The sequence below is a fragment of the Crocuta crocuta genome, unplaced genomic scaffold (assembly GCF_008692635.1).
Source record: "Crocuta crocuta isolate KB4526 unplaced genomic scaffold, BGI_CrCroc_1.0 scaffold317, whole genome shotgun sequence".
Taxonomy (NCBI): domain Eukaryota; kingdom Metazoa; phylum Chordata; class Mammalia; order Carnivora; family Hyaenidae; genus Crocuta; species Crocuta crocuta.
Genome location: NW_027530984.1, coordinates 2,296,354 through 2,322,329, shown reverse-complemented (window position 1 = coordinate 2,322,329; position 25,976 = coordinate 2,296,354). Strand labels below are relative to the sequence as shown.

The following is a 25,976-nucleotide window of genomic DNA, read 5'->3' as shown; positions in this document are numbered from 1 at the left end:
AAAAAAAAAAAAAAAAAGAAAGCTACAGAGTGACTCCAGTTGAACCAAGAAAGTCAGGGACCTCTTTACCTGCCTCACTAACTTCCCCTGAATTTCCAGCCATCTCAAAGCACAGTCAGGAAACTGCTGTGCTATCCTGTTCAAAAGCTAAAACTCTTCATAGGCATTATTTGTTTCAACCTCTGCTTTCTTTTCCCCTTCTAACTTACATTAGAGTTGCCAAGATTCTCCTCTTCTCCTAGGTGATGCAAATATTAAAAAGTAGGCCCTGAAGCTTTTTAAGAACAACAAATCCTTGTGACCCAGAAAGGAAATGAAGTCTATCGAAAGTTAACTTACCTGGCTTAAGGATAGAAAATCCTATGTCTCCTTAGATAGGGAAGTTAGTCGCATGCATCTTCAGTATTTACAGGGATCCTATTTTCAGTCACTTATTGTCTGTTACTCCTCCATTCTCTCACTGGGTTTATCACTCAAACACCTTCTGACTCCCTCATTGAAATGTTCTTGTCCAGGGTCTCACTCTTTTGAAGAATAAAGTGTCAACTAGATACTCTGTCCTTTGTTAATAACACACAATGCTAAACTGTGCTCCCAGAGTTAATATTGTTTCTACTTGGCTCTGTTTTGGATGGTGGAATTTTTTTTCAACTCAACAAATCCCTTTGCTTTAAATGTCATCTTCTCCCAGTTATAGAAGTAGTTCACTTGGATAGAGAACTTGAAATTTTCAGAGAAGCCTAAAAAAATAATGTTAGAAATACCAGTAAGAGTTACCATTGCTAATGGCTTCACATATTTTCTTCTACACTTTTTTCTCTGAATTTTAAACACATTTATAATATTGAAATCATACTATGTATAATTTTCTGTTCTAGATTCTCACCTGATACTATGTCAAGAACTTTATTCCATGTCAAGTATTCTTGAAACCCCAATTTTTTTTAGCTATATTTGTTTCAATTTGTGGAATACTCAAATTATTTACTTATGCCCTGTTGTTAGAAATTTAGGTTCTAAGGGCGCTGGGTGTCTCAGTTGGTTAAGCATCAGACTTCAGCTCAGGTAGTGATCTCATGGTTCATGGGTTCGAGCCCTGCTGCTGACAGCCAGCTCAGAGCCTGGAGGCTTTTCGGATTCTGTGTCTTCCTCTCCTCTGACCCTCCCCTGATCACGCTGTCTCTCTCTCTCTCTCTCTCTTTCTCAGAAATAAAGAAAACATTTAAAAAAAAAATAAATTCAGGTTTTAAAAAGCATTTTCAGTATTTTGATAGATACATTGATAAACATCTTTATGCATATATCCTTTTTAATATTCCCGATCCTTTTCTTTTTCTTTTTAAATTTAATTTTACTTTTATAAAAATAATACAGGCATACAGTTTAAAAACTTCATCGAAGGCATGGGAAGCAAAAATGCAACTCCTGCTTGCCTTCATTCCCAACCCTAGCTAAAATCGGGCTCCCCAAAGGCAATTTCTCTAGCTCTTAAGCTGTTTCTTTGGCCTTTTATCTATCTTTCGCAGTTAGGCCTCACTCATTCATTTCTGACTATAAACGATGGAATCATCTTTGTTACATCACCCTTCCTGCCCCTAACAGACACACACACACACACACACACACACACACACACTTTCCTCCTCTTAATGAAGTTATATCTTCATCTTAGGTTAAATGATACGTGGTTTTTACATTATTGTCATTTACATATTATACCTTTATGAATTCATATAAAAATTGTTTAGACATGAGCCCAATAGGTTATTATTTTATTTCTATTCTTTGTACATTTGTATAGAGTTAGCAGTTACCCCATTTTTTGTTTGCTACATTTTCTATATTCCAATCATTAATGTTTTTTAAAGTTGATTTATTTATTTTGAGAGAGAGCATGTGAGCAGGGAAGGGGCAGAGAGAAAAGGAGAGAGTGAGGATCTCAAGCAGACTCCACACTATCAGCGCAGAGTCCAACATGGGGCTCAGACTCATGAACTATGAGATCATGACCCGAGCTGAAATCAAGAGAAGGACACTTAACTGACTGAGCCACCCAGGTGCTCCCTAATTTTTTTTTATTTCAAACTTTCTATCTCCATACATTTCTTTTCAATATGGTCAGATATGTATACTTTCCTTTTAGATATTTGAAATTAACTTTGAAATAGGGCAAGAGATTCTAACATTCCTCTCCTCTTTGCTCTTATTTTCTTTTTTGTTTGCTTTTTCTTTCTTTTCTTCTCTCCCTCCTTCCCTCCCTCCCTTCCTCCCTCCCTCTTTCCCTCCCTCCCTGTCTCTCTCTTTGTTTTTATTAAAAACTAATTTTCCCATCAAGGTTTGAGAGTAATCTTTGTCTTCCCTAAAATACTATTTTATTTCTAGGACAACTTTATTTTTAGACAGATTATAGTCACTTTTTGCAACCTGTAAGTATTGTATTGTGGAGAGCTCCATTTCATGATTCTCTAACATGACATAGACATGCAAAATACAAATATGTTTCTTTTCATGCTCTGCTGTCCTCTCAGAACTAACTTTTTTACAGTACATACCATGTACCTTTAGAATATTGACATTCACATGGAAAGATTCAGATCATTTAAAAATATGCTGACTTAACTTGTACTTTATAAAGTGAATTTTGCTGTCCGATTTCTGTGGTAAATCTTTATTTTCCCTTGGGAATCCTAAATGTAGTTGTAATTTTGTGAAGCATCATAGGGACTAACAGTGCTATCGAACTGTAGACAGCCACTGGGGCTTTGGTGACTCCAGTGAAGGCCTACATATCTGTTGCTGGGTCCTATGCTTTCCTTTCTTTTTTGTTTTTTCCCTTCAAGGTCCATAATAGCCCTAAGTGCCGTGGTTCAGTGTATTACTGTTATCGGTCAATCAGCTTGTTCTTTTCAGACCAAGAGGAAATTCGAATTTATGGGCATGAAATAAAAAAGAATGGAATCAGGTAAGATATGATAAGTGATATAATAAAAATAACACCATGGATTCATAGAATTTCCAAACACCTCATGCCTGGAAGTGAATTAGGGAGAGTAGGAAGAGAGAATTTCTTTCTTTCTTTTTTTATTTTTGTTTATTTATAATCTACATCCAAGTTAGTTAGCATATAGTACAATAATGATTTCAGGAGTAGATTTCAGTGATTCATCCCCTATGTATAACACCCAGTGCTCATCCCAACAAGTATTCTCCTTAATGCCCCGTGCCCATTTAGCCCATCTCCCCCCCACAGCCCTGCCAGCACCCCTCAGTTTGTTCTGTATTTAAGAGTCTCTCATGTTTTGTCCCCCTCCCTATTTTTATATTATTTTTGCTTCCCTTCCCTTAATTTCATCTGGTTTATATCTTAAATTCCACATATGAATGAAGTCATATGATATTTGTCTTTTTCTGTCTGATTCATTTTGCTTGGCATAATACTCTCTAATTCCATCCACGTTGTTGCTAATGGAAAGATTTCATTCTTTTTGATTGCTAAGTAATACTCCATTGTATATATAAACCACATCATCTTTATGCATTTATCAGTCAATGGACATTTGGGATCTTCCATACTTTGACTATTGTCGATAGTGCTGCTATAAACATTGGAGTGCATGTGCCCCTTTGAAACAGCACACCTGTATCCTTTAGATATATACCCAGCAGTTGCTGGGTCATAGGGTAGTTCCATTTTTAACTTTTTGGGGAGTCTCCATACTGTTTTCCAGAGTGGCTGCACCAGTATGCATTCCACCAGCAGTGCAAAAGAGATAAGAGGATTTCTTTCAAACAATAACCTTAAAGTTATAACATATAGATGTTAAGACTTCAGTAAGCTCTGAGGCTAGTCAGGTGACCAGGAATCCAACCAGTTTAACCTCCCTAATGCATAGATAGAAATGAGGTTGTTGCATCTGTTTTCTTTATCACATCTTTATAGTTCAACTCATAAGTTATTTTTGTACTCTTTCTTAAATCTTTNTTCTTTCCAGTAACTTAAAATACAGCCAAACTTTTGGAGGTCTTTTCCAAATTTGTATGAATGAGGTTTGGGTATTACTTGAGACTTCCCATTAATGTTCTAACAATGATTCAGAGCCAATAAATAACTAGCCTTCGTGAGTAAGTCAGAGACTCCCAGTTTTGCCTTCCTAGCTGACAAGAAGACCTGAGAGTTTTGGGTAAGGGAGTGTTTATTAGTTTGAAGAAAGGCTTTATACTTAAGGCAGGAATGCTGTGGAATAATCTACCTTCCAATGTAAATAATTGTAGAAATACTCAATTTAAATATTTCTTGCTTGAGTTATGCCAGAAAATGTAAATTGTGGGATGGAACAATTCTGTCATTTAGAATTCATGAGCATGTGTTTGAACCCTAGGGATTCTTTCTAGCATAATGGCCTTACCACCCTATGCACTTTGTTCTCAGTTTAGATTCCTCAAGAGGCAGCAAGTGATAGCATAAAGGGTTTTGGATGAAGCAGCAGGCACTGACCTTGGCTTTGTCACAGTCAGGCAACCCCAAGCAGTCCCTCACCTCTCTCAGGCTTATTTTCTTGATCATTTGGGTTCTGTACTTCTCATTTTCTTAGAAAAGATGGCTTAGACATTTGAATGGGAACATAATGCAATTGCATTATGTATTTCTTGGAGGCGAATTTAAATACTTATTTAGAATTCCTTATATGGGATTTGGGGTAACATGGACCCTTTAAAAAATTATTGTTTTAGAAAACAAAAATACCATTCAAATAGATTTTCAGGAATACTAATTCTTTGTTAAATCTTAAGGAAAATATTTCCTTGAGGATTTCCTTTTGTATAAGACATTGCATTTGTGTGATTTGTATGATGGAAAGAGGATGCTTTTCTTATTATTCATCCAAGTTGCTTATAATAATGCTGCACCTGGCCTAGGGCCTAATTCAAAGCAGGTGTTAGAGAAATATTTGTCAAAATCAAATCAGATCAACCCTGTGAGGCTCTGCAAATTGCACCTCACCTCTCTGGACTTTGGTTCTTTCACCTGTGAAATGAAAGGTGTTGGTAAATATAAACTCATGAATAATTTTCAGCATTAATTTGTACATTCATTTTAGTTTGCATTGTGACTGTTTCCTGACTAGGTCGCATGGAGTTTTTCTTAACTTTATGGGAGATTATCTAATTTTTACTCTTATTCCCCATCTCTAGTGGCATTCTATTATGTTATAAACAGCTGGATAATCACAGTTAGGAATCTTTTATTTTTAAAAATTGTGTATTTCATCAAATTTGCTGTGACAGAATCAAGTGACAAATGATCAAACCAAAAAATACAACCAAACTACTCTATCTCTATACATTTAATATCCTGTAGCTATGAAACATCTTTCTAAAACATGATTTACTTTTTTCAAGTATAGCTTTTATAAACTTGCAAACTTAAACAGTATTACTCATACTGACCTTTACTGTGAATTTAATATGAATTTCTCATGCTTATAATTTTTAATTTTTTTAATGTTTATTTATTTTTGAGAGAGCGAGAAATAGAGCATGAGTGGGGAGGGACAGAAAGGGAGAGGGAGACACAGAATCCAAAGAAGGGTCTAGGCTCTGAGCTTTCAGCACAAAGCCAGATGCATGGCTCAAACTCACCAACTGTGAGATCATGACCTGAGCTGAAGTCAGAGGCTTAACCAATTGAGTCACCCAGGTTCCCCTCACTCTTATACTTTTTGATAAGAATGGATTATGGTTGTAGTTAACTAGAGTCTTATTTATTCTCCAATGTAAAGTGTAGTTATTTCCCTATTCTTATAACATTCTAATTCTCCATAAAAAACTATTTACAAACAGCTCTGTACAAGTGTTTGCAGATATTTTGAATTGTTTCTTTAGGGACTATCACTTTGTTAATGAGTATCTTTGGTTTTGTAGTTTTTGTCCAATGGAGCATGCTCTTTTTGGGAAGAAACTGTCATCAATTTGAAGTTTTTGAGAAAAATGTATGAATATACCTCCTAACCTCTCTCCTCACTCATATTATAGGTTATAAGTTTCAACTAGCATGACTGTTTTAGTAAAAATGACTTTTTCCTTCCTTTTTTTTTTGAGAGAGAAAGAGAGAGTGCAAGTCGGGGAGAGGGGGGCAGAGGTGGAGGGGGAGAGAGGGAAGGAAAGAGAGAGAGGGAGGGAAGGGGGGNCATTCATTTTAGTTTGCATTGTGACTGTTTCCTGACTAGGTCGCATGGAGTTTTTCTTAACTTTATGGGAGATTATCTAATTTTTACTCTTATTCCCCATCTCTAGTGGCATTCTATTATGTTATAAACAGCTGGATAATCACAGTTAGGAATCTTTTATTTTTAAAAATTGTGTATTTCATCAAATTTGCTGTGACAGAATCAAGTGACAAATGATCAAACCAAAAAATACAACCAAACTACTCTATCTCTATACATTTAATATCCTGTAGCTATGAAACATCTTTCTAAAACATGATTTACTTTTTTCAAGTATAGCTTTTATAAACTTGCAAACTTAAACAGTATTACTCATACTGACCTTTACTGTGAATTTAATATGAATTTCTCATGCTTATAATTTTTAATTTTTTTAATGTTTATTTATTTTTGAGAGAGCGAGAAATAGAGCATGAGTGGGGAGGGACAGAAAGGGAGAGGGAGACACAGAATCCAAAGAAGGGTCTAGGCTCTGAGCTTTCAGCACAAAGCCAGATGCATGGCTCAAACTCACCAACTGTGAGATCATGACCTGAGCTGAAGTCAGAGGCTTAACCAATTGAGTCACCCAGGTTCCCCTCACTCTTATACTTTTTGATAAGAATGGATTATGGTTGTAGTTAACTAGAGTCTTATTTATTCTCCAATGTAAAGTGTAGTTATTTCCCTATTCTTATAACATTCTAATTCTCCATAAAAAACTATTTACAAACAGCTCTGTACAAGTGTTTGCAGATATTTTGAATTGTTTCTTTAGGGACTATCACTTTGTTAATGAGTATCTTTGGTTTTGTAGTTTTTGTCCAATGGAGCATGCTCTTTTTGGGAAGAAACTGTCATCAATTTGAAGTTTTTGAGAAAAATGTATGAATATACCTCCTAACCTCTCTCCTCACTCATATTATAGGTTATAAGTTTCAACTAGCATGACTGTTTTAGTAAAAATGACTTTTTCCTTCCTTTTTTTTTTGAGAGAGAAAGAGAGAGTGCAAGTCGGGGAGAGGGGGGCAGAGGTGGAGGGGGAGAGAGGGAAGGAAAGAGAGAGAGGGAGGGAAGGGGGGAGAGAGAGAGAGAGAGAGACAGAGAGAGAGAGAGAGAGAGAGAGAGAATCTTAAGCAGGCTCCATGCTCAGTGAAGAGCCTGACACAGGGCTTGATCCCATGACCCTTGGACCATGACCTGAGCCAAAATCAAGAGTTGGATGCTCAACTGACTGAGCCACCCAGGCACCCCTCCTTCCATTTTCTTAGTTACTAGCATTTGTGGATGGAAGGAGACCAGTAACCTTTCAAAAGTATTTTAGATGACTTACTGTGCTTTTAAAGTGTCCAATTGCTCAGTTTTCTTCGATTCTGTCATTTTTCTCATTTCCTTTCTATGTGTACATGTTTGTGAAAAGTGGAAAGACTAGACGTTGAATTAGGAGTTTAAATACTCAATGTGACCCTTGTTTAAAGAGGTCTAATTATATCCAATTTAAAATTATGAATATAACCCCCATACAATCCTGTATGACAAAGTATTTTATATTCCCAATAATGTACTTTGCAGTATTAAAAGTGTAAATTATAATTAATCATGCCCATACATTTTTCTTTTGGAAAACAGTGGCTTATACCAAGGTGATGTTTTGGGGACAGAAGCTCTTATTTCCTTATAGCCAAGTTCAATAGAAAATTAAACAAAATCAGAACTCAGTGTGTTTACATATTTTCACCATTGTTTGTCCTTACTTCAAAATTGTGAAGCAGCATTTTTAGATTATCTTGAACTCTCTAGTAAAAAATAAATATATTTAAGCTCTCATTGTTCTGAATAAAATTATTTTCCAGATTTATAAACTCACTGATATTTAGCAGAAGTGTATTTTTGGTTGGTTGAAAGAAGCCTTCAGTTATATGTATAAAATCTTTATCAGTGTGGAAATAGATCATCTTTAATGAATTCTTCATCATAATTCTTAAATTGCCTTTGTTCTATTTTTCAAGTTTAACATTGCCTCAGAGTATCGGACAGGTTTTCATTGAGAAACTAGCTGACTATATTCTGGTGAAAACTTCCTTTGGTTTTTCATTGGCTTGGGATGGAATATCTGGAATTTACCTCAAACTGTCTCAGGAACATAAAGGGAAATCTTGTGGCTTATGTGGAAACTATAATGACATTCAATCTGACGATTTCATCATTCAGCAAGGTAAGTGGAGTGGAAGAAATGTATGGTATTTCTGAGGTCTTCTTCCTTCACTGAACCAGCTATTTGTATCCAGAAGGGTGCACTTGTCCTCGGTTAAGTAAAATTGGTAGCTATTGCTTGTCTGCTATAGTGATTTTAAGTGAAGCTTGAATAGGAAAATATGTGTCATTCTTGAAACCCATAAGCTTGTTTACATTTTTCATTTCCTAATAATGTTTAAAAATTTATTTATTTAGATTCAAGTCAGTTAATATACAGTGTAGTCTCATTTAGCCCATCTTCCCGCCCACATCCCCTCCAGCAACCCTCAGTTTGTTCATTGTATTTAAGTCTCTTATGGTTTGCTTCCCACTGTGTTTTTCTCTTATTTTTCCTTCCTGTCCCCTGTGTTTACCTGTTGCGTTTCTTAAATTCTGCATATGAGTGAAATAATATGATGTTTGTCTTTCTCAGACTGACTTATTTCACTTAGCATAATTCATTCTAGTTCCATGCACATTGTTGCAAATGGCAAAATTTCATTATTTTTGATTGCCAAATAGTATTTTGGTGTGTGTGTGTGTGTGTGTGTGTGTGTGTGTGTGTATACCACATGTTCTTAATCCCTTCATCAGTCAATGTACATTTGGGCTCTTTCCATAATTTGGCTATTGTTGATAGCACTGCTATAAGCATTGGGGTGCACATGCTCCTTTGAATCAGCATTTTTGTATCCTGTAGATAAATACCTACTAAGTGCAATTGCTGCATTGCAGGGTAGTTCTATTTTTAATTTTTTGAGGAACCTCTATACTTTTCTCTAGAGGGACCACACCAGTTGGCATTCCCACTAACAGTGCAAAGGGGTTCCCCTTTCTCCTGATAATGAGTGGTGTTGAGCATCTTTTCATGTGTCTGTTAGCCATCTGTATGTCTTTTTTGGGAAAGTTTCTGTTAATGTCTTTTGCCCATTTCTTCACTGGATTATTTGATTTTTGAGTTTGACAAATTATTTATAGACTTGAGATACTACCCCTTTATCTCATATGTTATTTGAAAATATATTCTCGCAATCCATCAGTTACCTTTTAGTTTTGTTGATTGTTTCCTTTTCTGTGCAGAAGCTTTTTATCTTGGTGAGGTCCCAGTAGTTCATTTTTGCTTTTGTTTCCCTTGCCTCTGGAGACATATCTAGTAAGAAGTTGTGGTTGATGTCAAAGAGGTTGTTGCCTACTTTCTCCTCTAGGGTTTTGATGATTTCCTGCCTCACATTTAGGTTTTTCATCCATTTTGAATTTATTTTTGTATATGGTATAAGAAAGTGGTCCCTTTCATTCTTCTGCATGTCACTGTCCCATTTTCCGAGCACCACTTGCTGAAGAGGCTGTCTTTCTCCATTAGATATTTTTCAAGATCAGGTTGCCATACTTTTGTGGGTCCATTTCAGGTTCTCTATTCTGTTCCACTTTTCCATGTATCTGTTTTTGTGTCAGTATCATACTGTCTTGATGATATAGCTTGAAGTCTGGAATTGTGATGTCTCCATAAGCTAGTTAATTTGCTAAATTAGGAGAGAAATCTAACTCACATAACAAATATTAATTGAGTATTTACTTTGTGTCAAGCACTGCTGCAGGAGCTTAGGCTACATCAGTGAATAAAACAAAGACTTCTCCCTTCTCTGAGTTTATATTTTAGTCCCATTTGAGACAAATGTCCCATTTGAGACAAACTCTTACTTTTAGACAAAGGATATTTTGCCTCCAGTCTTCATAGGAATGAATTCATTGACTACCACAAAATAATTTTAAAAAATAATAATTAGAACAGAATTTATAAAAGTTGAATAATAACTTGGAAATTTTCTTAACATGCATGATGATGTCCACATCATGATTTATCTGTTCTGAGTCATGAAACTAATTTCAGTGGGCCATTAAAAGTGGGATCTGTTTCAATTTGGGTATTAGTGTGCAGTGGCAACAGAATAAGAGACTCACAAGACACAGTAATGATTTAGGTCCACATTTGGAGGTGCGATAAAGAAGAATACTGTGCTTGGGGTCCCTAGGTGGTTCAGTTGGCTGAGCATCTGACTCTTAATTATTGATCTCAAGATCATGAGTTCAAGTTTCATGGTGGGCTCTGCGCTGTGTGTAAAGCCTACTTAAAAAAAAGAACAGTATTGTTTTAAAAATTTTTAAATGTTTACTCATTTTTGAGAGTCAGAGAGACAGAACAAGTGGGGGAGAGGCAGAGAGAGAGGGAAACAGATAATCCAAAGCAGGCTCCAGGCTCTGAGCTGTTAGCACAGAGCCCGATGTGGGGCTTGAACTTAGGAACCACGAGATCATGACCTGAGCAGAAGTCAGACACTTAAGTGAGATAATCCACCCAGGTGCCCCAAAAGAATACTCTTCTTAATACCAGCATACCTGACTGTAAATCTTGGTTCAACTCTTACATGTTGTATAATTTGAGGTAACTCATTTGATCTTTCTGATGCTCATTTTTTGGGTGCAAAATGGAGATATGGTAATTCTGCATTCACAGTTTTGTCAGCAATAACAACAATATACCTTGATACTATTTATAATAATGGTTAATATGAGCATGTAGCTATATTATTTCCAACCCTTACACCATCCTGTAAGGCTGCTGTTATTTTCTTAACTTTACAATGAGGGCACAAGGTGATGTGCCCAATGTAACACAACTTGTAAATGGTATTGTCACTGTTGGTTTAGAGATATGACTGGCTTCCAATCACATGCTTAGATAAATGTTTGAGAAATTGACTTTTAATCTGTAAAAGTGCTATGTATGTCATACTTTTTTTGTTTTATAATAAAATTCATAGAGAAGTGTCACCCATATGTTGTGTTTTAAGAGACAGTGAAAGTTCTACTTGGAGTGTGGGTTCTGCAGTCAGATTGTGGGATTCGAATTCTGCTTTGCCACATATTAAATCATCTCAGTTTAATGATGTAATTATAGCATAGAGTTACAAGGATTAAATGAGATAATCCATGTAAAATATTTAATATAGTGCCTGGCACATAGTTAATACTGAATACATTTTAGCTAATTTACCACCATCTCCAAGTTGTTCTCAGTAAGCCTAGAATGGAGCTAGTAGAAAAATGTTTGATTAACATTACTTTAAAAGGCCCTTGCTAAAGTGTAAACATTTTACCAGAGATGGATAATGCATCATTGGGGCTAGTTTACTAGTTTACCAGTTTACTAGGGTTCCGTGGAGTCAATTTCCTCATGTGTAAAATAAAGATAATGATAATGACTCCACGAGCTTCCTAGATTGTGAGGATCAAATGAGAAAGTTTAAGTGAAAGTGTTCAAAAGTCTGTAAGCACCATACACACGTACAATGTTGAGATCATCCTGAAATGGGGTTTTGCATCCCGCTGGATACATAGAATGAGAGGATTCACAGAGCTGGCATCTTGAGACTATATTAGGAAGTAGGGTTTTGGACTCAGGCCACGTCAGTTGGATCATTATTGATTTCTTTTTCTTCTGTATCAAAGCTTCATGAAGAAAATTATATTCAATTCAGTTCTCAGTGTTAGAGTTAGAAAAGACAGCTGTGGGCAACTTCTCCTGGGACATCTGAGGAACTGGTATAGAGGTGAAGATAGAAAATAGAATCTGCTCTTGCTAGAGGCAGAGAGACTGCAGTTAGGATTTGAGTTAAGGGTCAGACAGACTTTGATGACCTGGAACATAAAGTGGTTGCTCTCAGTGAGATACCTTAGGCAGCCTGAACAAAAGTGGTCACAGATTATAGGGGGAGAAGACTGACACGAGGCAATTGAACTGAATTATGGCTGAAATGATAGAAGGCAAGAAGGACCCTGGAAAGTATGTAGGAAGAGCATAAGGAGAGACTTCAGGTTTTTCATAGTTTTATTTGGTGCCTAGTATAAAGCAGAGAGAGTATTAAAAAAATCTAACACCTTAATTGATAAGGATGTGACTAGCACCTGCCCTCTGATTTTCTTCCATTCTGTAATAATGCAAGAAAATGCCTACGGATGAGCTGTATTACCTTTACTTATTATTTTTTTAATATAGTTTATTGTCAAATTGGTTTCCATATAACACCCAGTGCTCATCCCAACAAGTGCCCTACTCAATGCCCATCACCCATTTCCCCTCTCCCTCAGCCCCCATCAACACTCAGTTTGTTCTCAGTATTTAAGAGTCTTTGATGGTTTGCCTCCCTCCCTCTCTGTAATTAATTTTCCCCCTTTCCCTCCCCCATGGTCTTCTGTTAAGTCTCTCCTGATCTGCATATGAATGAAAACATATGGTATCTGTCTTTCTCTGCCTGACTTATTTCATTTAGTATAATACTCTCCAGTTCCATCTACGTTGCTACAAATGGCCAGATTTCATTCTTTCTCATTGCCATGTAGTATTCCGTTGTATACATAAACCACATCTTCTTGATCCATTCATCAGTTGATGGACATTTAGGCTCTTTCCATGATTTGGCTATTGTTGAGAGTGCTGCTATGAACATTGGGGTACATGTGCCCCTATGCATCAGCATTTCTATATCCCTTGGGTAAATTCCTAGCCGTGTTATTGCTGGGTCATGTTAATTTTTTGAGGAACCTCCACACTGTTTTCTAGAGTAGCTCCACCAATTTGCATTTCCACCAAGAGTGTAAGAGGGTGCGTATTTCTGCACATTGCTGCCAGCATTATAGTCTCCTAATTTGTTCATTTTAGCCACTCTGACCAGCGTGAGGTGGTATCTCAGTGTGGTTTTGATTTGTATTTCCTTGATGAGGAGTAATGTTGTGCATCGTTTCATGTACCTATTGGCCATCTGGATGTTCTCTTTCGAGAAGTGCTATTCATGTCTTCTGCCCATTTTTTCACTGGATTATTTGTTTTTCAGGTGTGGAATTTGGTGACTTGCTTATAGATTTTGGATACTAGCCCTTTATCTGATATGTCACTTGCAACTATCTTTTCCCATTCTGTTGGTTGCCTATTAGTTTTGTTGATTGTTTCCTTTGCAGTACAGAAGCTTTTTATCTTGATGAGGTCCCAATAGTTCATGTTTGCTTTTGATTCCCTTGCCTTTGGAGATGTGTGGAGTAAGAAATTGCTGCAGCTGAGGTCAAAGTGGTTGTTTCCTGCTTTCTCCTCTAATGTTTTGATGGTTTCCTGTCTCACATTCAGGTCCTTCATCCATTTTGAGTTTATTTTTATGTATGGTGTAAGAAAGTGGCCTAATTTCATTCTTTTGCATGTTGCTGTCCACTTCTTCCAGCACCATCTGTTAAAGAGGCTATTTTTTTTCCATTGGATATTCTTTCCTGCTTTGTGAAAGATTAATTGGCCATACATTTGTGGGTGCAATTCTGGGTTCTCTATTCTATTCCATTGGTCTTTGTGTCTGTTTTTGTGCCAATACCATTACAGCTTTGTAGTAGAGGCTGAAGTCTGGCATTGTGATGCCTCCCATTTTGGTTTTCTTATTCAATATTACTTTGGCTATTCTGGGTCTTTTGTGGTTCCATACAAATTTTAGGACTGTTTGTTCTAGTTTTGAGAAGAATGCTGGTGTAATTTTGATTGGGATTGAACTGAATGTGTAGATTGCTTTGGGTAGTATTGACGTTTTAACAATACTTATTCTTCCGATCCATGAGCATAGAATGTTTTTCCATTTCTTTGTGTCTTCATAAGTTTTCTGTATTTTTCATCATACAGATCTTTTACACCTTTGGTTGGTTTATTCCTAGATATTTTATGGTTTTTGGTGCAATTGTGAATGGGATCAGTTTCTTGATTTCTCTTTCTGTTGCTTCATTAGTGGTGTATAAAAATGCAACTGATTTATGTACGTTGATTTGTACCCTGCAACTTTGCTGAATTCATGGATCAGTTCTAGCCGACTTTTGGTGGAGTCTGTCAGGTTTTCCATGTAGAGTATTATGTCATCTGCGAAAAGTAAATTTGACTTCCTCTTTGCCAATTCTGATGCTTTTTATTTCATTTTGTTGTCTGATTGCTGATGCTAGGACTTCCAACACTATTTTAAACAACAGTGGTGAGAGTGGACATCCCTATCGTCTTCCTGATCTCAAGGGGAAAGCTCTCAGTTTTTCCCCATTGAGGATGATGTTAGCTGTGGGCTTTTCATAAATGGCTTTTATCATGTTTAAATAAGTTCCTTTTATCCTGACTTTCTCATGGATTTTTATTAAGAAAGGATGCTGTATTTTGTCAAATGCTTTTTCTGCATCTTTCTGCATATGATATGGACAGGATCATATGGTTCTTATCTTTTCTTTTGTTAATGTGATGTATCACATTGATTGCGTCGCGAATATTGAACCAGCCCTGTAACCTAAGAATGAATCTCACTTGATCTTGGTGGATAATTCCTTTTATATGCTGAATTCGATTTTCTAGTATCTTGTTGAGGGTTTTTGCATCCATATTCATCAGGGATATTGGCCTGTAGTTCTCTCTCTCTCTTTTTTTTTTTTACTTGGGTGTCTGTCTGGTTTGGGAATCAAAGTGATGCAGGCTTCATAGAATGAGTCTGGAAGTTTTCCTTTCAGTTCTGTTTTTTGGAACAACTTGAGAGAATGGGTATTAACTCTGATTTAAATGTCTGGTAGAATTCCCCAGGGAAGCCATCTGGCCTAGGGCTCTTATTTGTTGGGAGATTTTTGATAACTGCTTCAACTTCTTCACTAGTTATGGGTCTGTTCAGATTTTTTATCTCTTCCCATTTGAATTTTGGTAGTGAGTGTGTGTTTAGGAATTTGTCCATTTCTTCTAGGTTGTTCAGTTTATAGGTATGTAATTTTTCATATTATTCCCCAGTAATTGCTTGTATTTCTGAGGGGTTATGATATGTCCAGTTTCATTCATGATTTTTCTATTTGAGTCCTCTTTCTTTTCTTGTCGAGAAGCCTGGCTAGAGGCTTATCAATTTTGTTTATTTTTTTTTCCAAAAGACCAACTCTTGGTTTTATTGATCTATTCAACTGTTTTTTCTATATTTTTTATTTCTGCCCTGATCTTTATTATTTCTCTTCTCCTGGATTTTGGGTGCCTTTGCTGTTCTGCTTCTAGTTCCCTTAGGTGTGCTGTTAGATTTTATATTTGGGATTTTTCTTATTTCTTGAGATAGGCCTGGATTGCAATGTATTTTCCTCTTAAGACTGACTTTGCTGCATCTCAAAGGGTTTGGGTTGTTGTATTTTCATTTTCATTTGTTTCCATATATTTTCAAATTTCTTCTCTAATTGCCTGGTTGACCTATTTGTTCTTTAGTAGGATGTTCTTTAATCTGCATGTTTTTGGAGGTTTTCCAGACTTTTTCCTGTAGTTGGTTTCAAGTTTCATAACATTGTGATCTGAAAGTGTGCATGGTATGATATCAATTCTTTTGTATTTACTGAAGGCTGCTTTGTGCCCCATATGTGATCTATCTTGGAGAATGTTCCATGTGCACTTGAGAAGAAAGTGAATTCCACTGCTTTGGGATGTAGAGTTCTAAATATATCTGTCCAGTTCATCTGGTCCAATCTGTCCTTCAGGGCCATTGTTTCTTTTAGTGATTCTCTGTCTATTTGGTCTATCCATTGCTGTAAGTGAAATATTAAAGTCGCCTGCAGTTAACACACTCTTATCAATAAGATTGCCTATGTTTATGATTGTTTTATATACTTGGGTACTTCCAAATTTGGTGCATAGACATTTATAATTGTTAGCTCTTTCTGATGAATAGACCCTGTAATTATTATATAGTGCCCTTCTTCATCTCTTGTTACCACCTTTACTTTAAAGTCTCGTTTGTCCAATATAAAAATATGGCTACTCCAGCTTTCTTTTGACTTCCAGTAGCACGATAGGTATTTCTCCATCCCCTCACTTTCAATCTGAAGGTGTCCTCAGGACTATAGCAAGTCTCTTGTAGATAGCAAATGTATGGGTCTTGTTTTTTTGTTTTTGTTTTTTATCCGTTCTGATACACTATGTCTTTTGATTGGAACATTTAATCCATTTATATTGTGTTATTCTTGAAAAATACGGGTTTAGAGTCATTGTGTTATCTGTAGGTTTCATCCTTGTAGTGATGTCTCTGGTATTTTGTGTTCTTTGCAACATTTCCCTCATAGAGTCCCCTTTAGTATCTCTTGTAGGGCTGGTTTAGTGGTGATGAATTCCTTCACTTTTATTTGTTTGTTTGGGAAAACCTTTATCTTTCCTTCTATTCTGAATGACAGGCTTGCTGGATAAAGGAGTCTTGGTTACATATTTTTCCTGCTCATCACATTTCAGTATATAGGTCTGCTACTACCCTTATGTGTCTACTTTTGTATGTTAAGGCCCATTTATCCCTAGCTGCTTTCAGAATTCTATCTTTATCCTTGTATTTTTCCAGCTTCACTATGATATGTTATGCAAAAGATCAATTCAAGTTATGTCTGAAGGGAGTTCTCTGTGCCTCTTGGATTTCAATGTCTCTTTCCTTCCCCAGATTGGGGAAGTTTTCAGCTATGATCTGTTCAAGTACCCCTTTAGTCCCTTTGTCTCTCTCTTATTCTTATGGAATTTCTAGGATATGAATATTGTTCCATTTGATTGCATCACTCAGTTTTCAAATTCTCCTTTTGTGCTCCTGGATCAGTTTATCTCTCTTTTTCTTGGCATCCTCTTTTTCCATAATTTTATCTTTTAATTCACCTATTCTCCCCTCTGCCTCTTCAATCCTCGCTGTGGCTGCCTCTATTTTATTTTGCACCTTACTTATAGCATTTTAAATTCTTCATGACTATTTTTAAAATCCTTGATCTCTACAGCAATGGAGAGATTGCTGTCTTCTATGACTTTTCTTCAAGCTCAGCGATTAATTTTATGACTATTATTTTAAATTCTCGTTCAGATATGTTGCTTATATCTGTTTTGATAAATTCTTTAGCTGTCATTTCTTCCTGGAATTCTTTTGAGGAGAATTCTTCTGTTTCATCATTTTGCCTAGCTTTCTGTCCCTTGTAAGTTTTAAAAGCTTGTTATGTGCTCTGCACCTGCAAGTACTGCTATATTAAAGGGGGCTCATATACTGTCCAGGGCCTGGCCATTCAGGAGGTGTTTTTTGGAGAGGGTTACTTGCTCTCTGTTGTTGTGACTTTGGTTATTTTATTTCTCTACTTATAATAATGTTCCATGTGTGCTTTGGTTTGTTCCTTTAAGTAGCCCTGGAAAGGAAAACAGACAAACAAACAGGAAACAAAAACATGTGAACACACAAACAAAACAAACAAGTAAACAGACAAAAACAACAACAAAAAAAATAAACCCAAAACAAAAGCCAGTCTAAAAGCAGAAACATCAGCTTCAAGTAAATAGCAGGGTAGAGACAGTGCTGATGGAAGAGCATATACAAAGAGAAATTACAGGGGTGGGAGAAAGAGAAAATGAACATTGACCAGGCAGAGAGACTAAAAGGCTTAATCTAGAGAGAGAGAAAGGAGAATAAGGAAGGAGGTGATGAAAAAGATACAAAGATAATGTTACCCAGAGAAACTATATGGCCTGTTATTCTGTAAAGAGAGAAAGTAAGGTAAAGAAGAAGGTGTAGAACATGCATCAAGAGGATGGATTAAATATGTCTGTTTAAACAAACCACTAACCAGAGTAACCAGCCTAGAGGGAATAGATAAGGAGAAATAGGAGAATATATCTAAATAAGAAGAATTGACCTAGAGTTAATCCAGGCAATGCCACAGTGCTGGTCTGGAGAATGGGGCCATTTGGGTCACAGCATCTATCCAGCTCCAGTAGATAAGTGGTTATCTAGTGTGGAGGGGCATGGTTTGGTGTAGGCGGGTTCAGCCTCCCCCGCGGGCCCCTCCGATGCCTCCCTGAGGCCCTGCCTTGGTGGTTGTGGGGAGAAAAATGGCGACCCCCCAGTTCCTTCTTCACTGACCTGGTGTCCAAAATCACTCCTCTGGATCCATCCTCACTGTGCTGCAGACACCGGTTAGGTGAGCTGTCTCTCTCCACCATCTCCTGTGTCCCATATTTAGCTGCGTTTTAAACTACCATTCCGTGTGCGTTAATGATGCCGCCCAAAATGTAATCCCATGAGCCACATCACTTGGGGTCAGGGGATCTGTTCCTCCTGCTGCTGACTGCACCCCTGAGGTACCACTGAACCTGGAGGGAATGCCCCTCCTCCCCAGGCTTAGGAACAGGGCAGCTGGCCCCAGTCCAAAGAAAGCCCGGCAGTTAGAGATGGGATGATAGGATCCCTTTCCGTTCTCAGTCCAAGGTTTTTCTCTTCTCCAGATACAGTCTTACATTTCCCCAGCCGCTCTTTCTCTTTCCTTTGTCTCTCTGCAGAAGGGGAATCCCCCCCTCTGTGCCTCCGTGGCCTGACCCTTTTTATCTCCCCCAGTTTGCAATCACACACTTATGAGGCCGNAGGATCCCTTTCCGTTCTCAGTCCAAGGTTTTTCTCTTCTCCAGATACAGTCTTACATTTCCCCAGCCGCTCTTTCTCTTTCCTTTGTCTCTCTGCAGAAGGGGAATCCCCCCTCTGTGCCTCCGTGGCCTGACCCTTTTTATCTCCTCCAGTTTGCAATCACACACTTATGAGGCCATCCATTTCTCCCATTTTCTTCCTATTAAATTGTGTCTCCTTTCCTCTCAGGCTCTTGGGTTTCAGTGTCCTTTGGCTTTAGCCCTTCTTTGTTTGAGAGATGCAGGAAGTATTGATCCCCCTACTTCTCTGCCATTGTTGGATTCCCCAGCTGTATTACCTTTAACTTTAACATGCCTAGTATTTTTTTTTTTGGAAACTCAGCTTGTCTTTTGCTGATTAGATAAATCTTTAGAGGCACTGTGGTAGTTGGACTGAATGCCATTCAATGCATAGTTTCTTAACAGTGATTAAAATTGTATTTTCCCCTGCATTCCTACTCATTTTTCAGGGATGACTTCACCAAGAAATCAGGCTTGTCAGAATTTCTGTGGATATAGAGATATTTTAATTGAATGTCTAGTTAAGATTCTGGTTCCATAATTTATGTGTATAGCTAGCTACACATCAAAATAGAAGCCTTGGTTTACTCTTGTTTTTCCCAACATAGTAATTAATAATCCTTATTTTCTCTTAGAAAGTGTTCCAATACAGACAAGAGATTACTCTTATTTTTTGTAGCATATTTTGCATGACACATTTTAAATTTAGTTTTTCAGGCCTCCAGCAAACCAACTGATATGGATTTAAAGCCTCATAATAACTGACTTTTGTGACTCTTTTATTAATGCAATATCATAAAAAATAACTGAATATGTGGTTATAGGCTGTATAAAAGTGAAGTCTAAGGAACTGTCCAGGTTATCTAGTTACATTAAAATTTGTGCAGAGGTGTTTGAAATCAGTGGGTCTTTAGCTAGTATTTTTGGCCCTGCAGTCTTTGATGTTTTGAAATGAAATGTGACTATAAATTTACTTAAAAGTAACATCAGTTTTTCCTGTTTAAAAAAAAAAAGTATATCAGATCAGGCCCATGGTTGGCTCAGTGTGTAACGTTTCCACACTATCAGACATAATGAGGCAGACCAGACAAACTTGAGAGTTTTACGATTCTAATAATCTATTTAAATTTTGCAACCCCCCTTTTATTATTCATTCACTTATTTGGCACATGTATTTAGAGCACCTAGTACATGTCGGATGCTAAACTAGGGATAAATCAGTAGGGGCAGCTTTGAGAAACTGTTGCCCTCCATGTAAAAGAAGACAAAATAGAGACAAGTTAAAATATAAAATTTTGTGAGCAATAGCAGCTATGAAAAAAGAAGTTGGGAATGGAGATTAAGAGCAATAGAACAATGTGTGTTCACTGGTAATCCAGATCGTGTGGCGGCGAAGGTATCTGTGAGGAGGATAAACAGACATCTAAATGAAGAAAGGGAGAGAGCAGAGGGAAGATTGGAGGGAATTTTGAAGAATAGGGAGCAAGAACAAGAGCAAAGTGGGAATGATCTTGAGAGGAGAACAGTGTGGCCAGTATGGCTGGAGTAGATTGAGCAGGAATAAGAGAGGAGTGGACAACAGGAGGGGGTGGGAGAGGGGTGGGTGAAGGAGATGGGGAACCAGGGGAGTGCAGGGGCCAGATCAAAAAGGCCTTCCAGGCCACAGTAAAGTTGGGATTTCATGCTAAGAGAGTAAAGCATTGTAGATCACCCCCCACAATAACCCCAACAGTCTGTGGTAGCAAGCAGACATGTTCCTATCTAGTATATGCAGAGAGAGAGAGAGAGAGAGAGAGAGAGAGGTCAATATTTGGCTTATTATTCTAGTGGTGCAGAAGCTCGTCATCAGACAGTGTATATCTAAGTGGTGAAGAACCTGAAGCTCCCAACCTACAGCGGTTTTAGAGCTTCGAGATGTTACCCTGTTCAGTTCCTCTAAGTCTTTGAGATTTGAGATTCATTCTTTGTCTGAATGTGGGCAGGATTAAGATGTACATGTTATACCACTCTCAATCCCTCCTCTTCTTGCTCAAATGATGTTTGCCTTTTCTCTTCAATGTTACTAACTTTTATTTGGTACTTGCACTTTGTTCAATGTGTTGTTATTGTGCTAAAGTGGTACTACCCTGGCATTCTGCAGAGGCAAGATTCTTAAAGTAAGGAACTTAGAGTAAGGTTGTAGTCTAATAGCATTGGCAATCATTGGTAAGTTGTTGAGTTTAACTTTCTGGCCAGGAAGTTTCTGTTGATGAACTGTGTTTGTGACACTATCATACATATTTTTGTGTGTATGTGTTTGTGTGAAATAGAGGACTATACAGAAGACATTGCTATGTTTGCAAATAGTTGGTCGGTGCAAATTCCAGATGACACCAAATGTGTACCCACACCCTCAGATTTTCCAAATCCATGCTCCAGTGGGATGCCAGCATTTGAGGTAAGTGTGATGTGACGAGTTTGGGCATGTTGGATATAATTCACATATATTATATTTGTGCATTGAATATTAAGCATGTTTTTGGTATGAGCACTACCTAATTAAATACTGTTAACTTGAGGGAATGTCACTGCAACAGGAGCAACTTGAAGATATTTCAGAAATAGTAATGTAATGAGTTTCATGAAAGCAGTACTCATTGTGCAAATATGTTAGAGAAATGTTGGTTAAAACTTCTAAGTGTAAATTGCTTTCTATTTCCTGGTAAGAACAGGGAGACCTGCAAGTAGATTGGTAGAAAAAACGAGAGTACCCATGTCTCCTTAAACAAGTTCTGACGACTGGCATCTTTTTCTGCACAGGCAATCTTCTTCAAGTGTCAGATATTGTTGCAGTTTCCTTTCTTGAGCTGCCATGAATATATTGATCCATATTTGTATATTGCCAGCTGTGTTAATGATCTTTGCAAGTAAGTGAAATAATTAGTATTTGTAATTAAATTTTCTTTATCCAGAAAGAAGAGCAAAAACCACTTCTGTAACTTAGCCCTCTCAGCATTTCACAAAACATAATGGAAATGTAAAAGATAAACTGTACTAACAGCTATTAAAAGTTAGCTGGATAATATGTATAACCTAAATGGTTTATATAAGCAGAATGAACAGAAGCGATTCTTAAAGGTTGCTTGTGCCACTGATCGCTTTTAGTGTTTAGAGATTCCAACAGAGTCTTTCAAAATGTGTTTTGAAATGCAAAAAAATCAAACACACAAAATTGCAAACAAAGGAAGCTGTACTGAAATAGAGTTATCAAAACAGTAAAAGAAATGAATTTATGATATATGTGTCTTTACATGCATTTCAAGTCTACCTATAACTACTATTTACATGATCTCAGTAAATATTTTGAGATATTTGCAACAATTATAAGAAATGAAAACATTAAAAATGAGGCATGAGATATATTGTTGACAAAGTCACAGATATTGCTATGGGCATTGTGATGTGTTGTCTATATGAGGAATTGGTGCTAAATTTCAGTTGGAGATTAGTGACAATACACACGTAATCTTGATCCCATTCAAGGTCACACGACTCTTACATTTTCTCCCAGGTTAAGAACACTGAGGTTAGATGGTTGTCTAGGGACCAAATTTAGTGAGACCCATCATAATATGTTCTTCAACCTACTGTAAATTACCTATTATTGTAGACTTTTCTACTGTTTTCAAAAATTCGCCAAGAGTATTTGATCTTGAATGTTCATCTTGAATGTTGAAGAATATCTCAAGATATTTTAATAAATTTGCATTTTTTGGAAGAATCTCAAGATGTATAAATGATACATGGAAACTTCGTTGTAAAAGACTGGACGAATTTTTGATTGTGTAAAACCACTTACATGTCATCTTGTAGCCCGTAGCTTGTTGAGAGGCTTAAGTTTAGCAAAGGTGAGAAAAAAGAGGGAAAGTTGAGGTAGTATGAAATTGTCTTATTTACAACCACTGTACTTTAATTAAATGTAGATTGTTATAAAATAATGAATATAATGATAGTTTTCAGATGTTACACTTATTTGGGATACTTGTTCATTTTGAGTGGAATACAGTTATATCTTTATTTATATGTATAGTCTCTAAATTTTAGGAATTTATGAAGTACTGCAGGGTTTTGAAAGAGCTCCCTCTCTGCCTAATTACTGGGGACTGACCTAGCTTAATATTTTACAACATTCTCTTCCCTATTTGGCTTTAGTTTTTATTTAGGTGCTATATTATATCTCTATTCTTTTCCTCAGTCATTTTTTTGAGGTCCATGGTTTTAACGTAGCTGTACATATGGAATTAAAAATTGTTCTTATTCCACTATGATTCATTCTTTGGCTGTACTCCAGTAGTCTTTTCACTTGCCTTTGGCATTATCATCTTTAGCATCCGCTTCTCAGGTCGACTGAGATGAAATATTATTTGTCAGATTCGGGAAGTCATTTTCCCTTTATTAGTTAGGATATCGTTTGGTTGCTTCTGTTGCCAAAGTTCAGTGGCATAAATTAAATTGAAGCTTAATAAAGTCCAAGCTGGTAAGTGGTTCTGGGGTTATACCATGTGTCTGCACCATGAATTTTCCAATGACACAGTGATACTATTATTGTGTCATCTCACAAGGCCTGGGTTGTTCTCCTCAATTTCACTGGCAGAACTGGCTTACCATTAACCACATCTATAGTTTAGCTCTTACGAAGGGAGAAAAGGAGGTGGAGAGCTGGCTGGGAGCTTTTTAAAGAAAGCATTCTCGAAGTTTCATGCATACTTGTAACCCTTTGGTCAGAACTTAGAAACATAGCCATGTACCTCGATGGAAGGAGAGATGGGAAATATTGTCCTTGGCTGGACAGCCAGTAGCTCAGCAAAAACTTGGGGGTTATAATACTGAGGAGAAGCAGGCTCTGGAGACAAAAAAAAAAAAAAAAAAAAAAAACACCCCAAAACAAAACACTATCTCTGTTACATTCACTTCATCTGAAATTTCATCATTGAGGAATTAACATTTTTGTCTTTTGAAATTGATATCTGTAGGCTTTAGATTTTGAAATTCAATTGCTTTCTCCAGGGAAATAAAAATACCAGGATAGAGAAATGCCTTTTACTGTTGAAATCAACTGATATCTACAGCGATATGTTTGAGCTGAAGAGGCCAGGTTTGGGGACAGAGCAGGCATGTAATATCAAAAGAAGGGTATTATAAACTGAGTAAGTGGGCCTTGATCAAATGGTAGTGAGAGGCTACTGGTTAGCCTTTTACTTGTTTCAATATTTCACTGAGGTCTAGACCTACCTACATTCTTTCTTTCCTAGAGGAGATTCTCTTCATTTCTTGCCTTAGGGTATGGCATCACAAAGCTCCTATACAAGAAGAATAGAATTGGGAATCTGCTGAACACATATTAATTTTCTGCTTGCATTATGATAGTATATTGAATTCAATTCAACAAACTTTTTCTTTTTTTTCAAATGTTTATTTTTTTCTGAGAGAGAAAGAGAGAGACAGAGCACAAGCAGGGGAGAGGCAGGGAGAGAGGGAGACACAGATTCTGAAGGTTCCAGGCTCTGAGCTGTCAGCACAGGGCCTGCCATGGGGCTTGAACTCACGGACAATGAGATCATGACCCGATCTGAAGTCAGATGTTCAATTGACTGGCCACCCAGGCGCCCCACATTTGCTTCACATCTATTCTGAGCTAGGCATTGTGCCACATCTTGGAGAAACAGAAACTATTTAGACATGGACCCTGTCCTAGGAATGCACATTCTAGCCGGGCAAAAACAGGTCTCCAGCAATGACACATGCTCTCAATGTGAAGTGCGGTGGATGTGGAGGAGAAGATTGCTGACTTTATCAGGGAGTGCTTTCCACAGCCCCACTGGGGACATGCCATCTGAACTTATGCCCTCCTGTTTCTGCTTTTAAGAATGATAAACCTAGAAACAAGGAAATGCTTTTAACCTTGACATGGCCAAGTCAATTGATTTGAGAACAGTTATTATTTAATGCCCATTTTCCTTATTAATAACATCCAAAATGGAGCAAATAAGCTCATTTCCCTCAGTACATTGAAATAATAATTTCTTTCTTGCCCAGTTGTGAATTTTCATGTGATGCCATATATAATGGGTGTGATAAGGATCCTAGAGTTGATGCAGATACTTAATAAATGGTAGCTATTTTAATAATAGTTGCATTGGGTTGGGAAACCAATATTCAGTTATTCTTAATTTTCAAGGCATTTATTAATTGTAGGAGACAATGCACATATTTTAATGCAAATCAGAAACTTCTTATCTTTATGGGAATTCAACAATTTTAGCTTACCCTGTTTTTCAAAGAATTTTCTTGTTTGGAGGTTTAGAATATTTTCTGAGCTTCTGAAATTTATATGCTCAGCCTTCTTTTCCTTCTAAAGTTCAGTTAATTGGACTAGATAAGCTGTGTGACTCCAATTACAGTAGCACAGGATAAGTGCAATTTGAGACAGGTGGCTTCCACAATAGAGATACTGAAAACGCCAAGGTTCACAAAATACAACACTCTTAAGGTCATTATCTTGTAAGATGTTTAACTATTTAATATTAAATTTGAGTTGGATTGAAAAACAAGTCCACTACCGTATTCTAAACCCTGCTTGTTTTATAGGTGCTGTGTTACTCTGTTTTAGGAATTGGCAGACTTCTGGTATTTGTTTGGGGAGCCTCCAGGGTGATTATAAGAAAACAATGAGAGATTATTTACTCTTGGCAATATTATAAAAGTAACTAGCCTTAGTAATTCAAACTTGAAAGAATTGAAAATCTTTAAGTCTTAAGTTAAATGCTATTAATTCAATCTTTTAAAAGTGCTGCAGTTTTATTAGTATTGGTTTTATTCCAGCATGTTGACTATTGAGAGTGGTATCTTAGAAATAATTTTCACATTTTATGCTTTTGTGGTGATAGAATTTTATCTGTGGTAATGGGCTTTATAGATGCAAATTTATAAAGTTATATTTATATTTATTAATGATTATTTAATGTTTATTTTATAAAAGGCCTGGGATTTTT

General features: G+C 36.9%; 1 protein-coding gene across 1 annotated transcript in view; it reads left to right on the top strand.

Moving 5' to 3' along the window:
• The window catches only part of OTOGL (otogelin like), a 142,010-nt gene that overhangs the window by 11,188 nt on the left and 104,846 nt on the right, over positions 1-25,976 (top strand). The window contains 4 exon segments of the mRNA XM_077770188.1: positions 2,841-2,962; positions 8,216-8,421; positions 21,255-21,382; positions 21,745-21,851. Coding sequence (XP_077626314.1) covers positions 2,841-2,962; positions 8,216-8,421; positions 21,255-21,382; positions 21,745-21,851 — 563 coding nt within the window.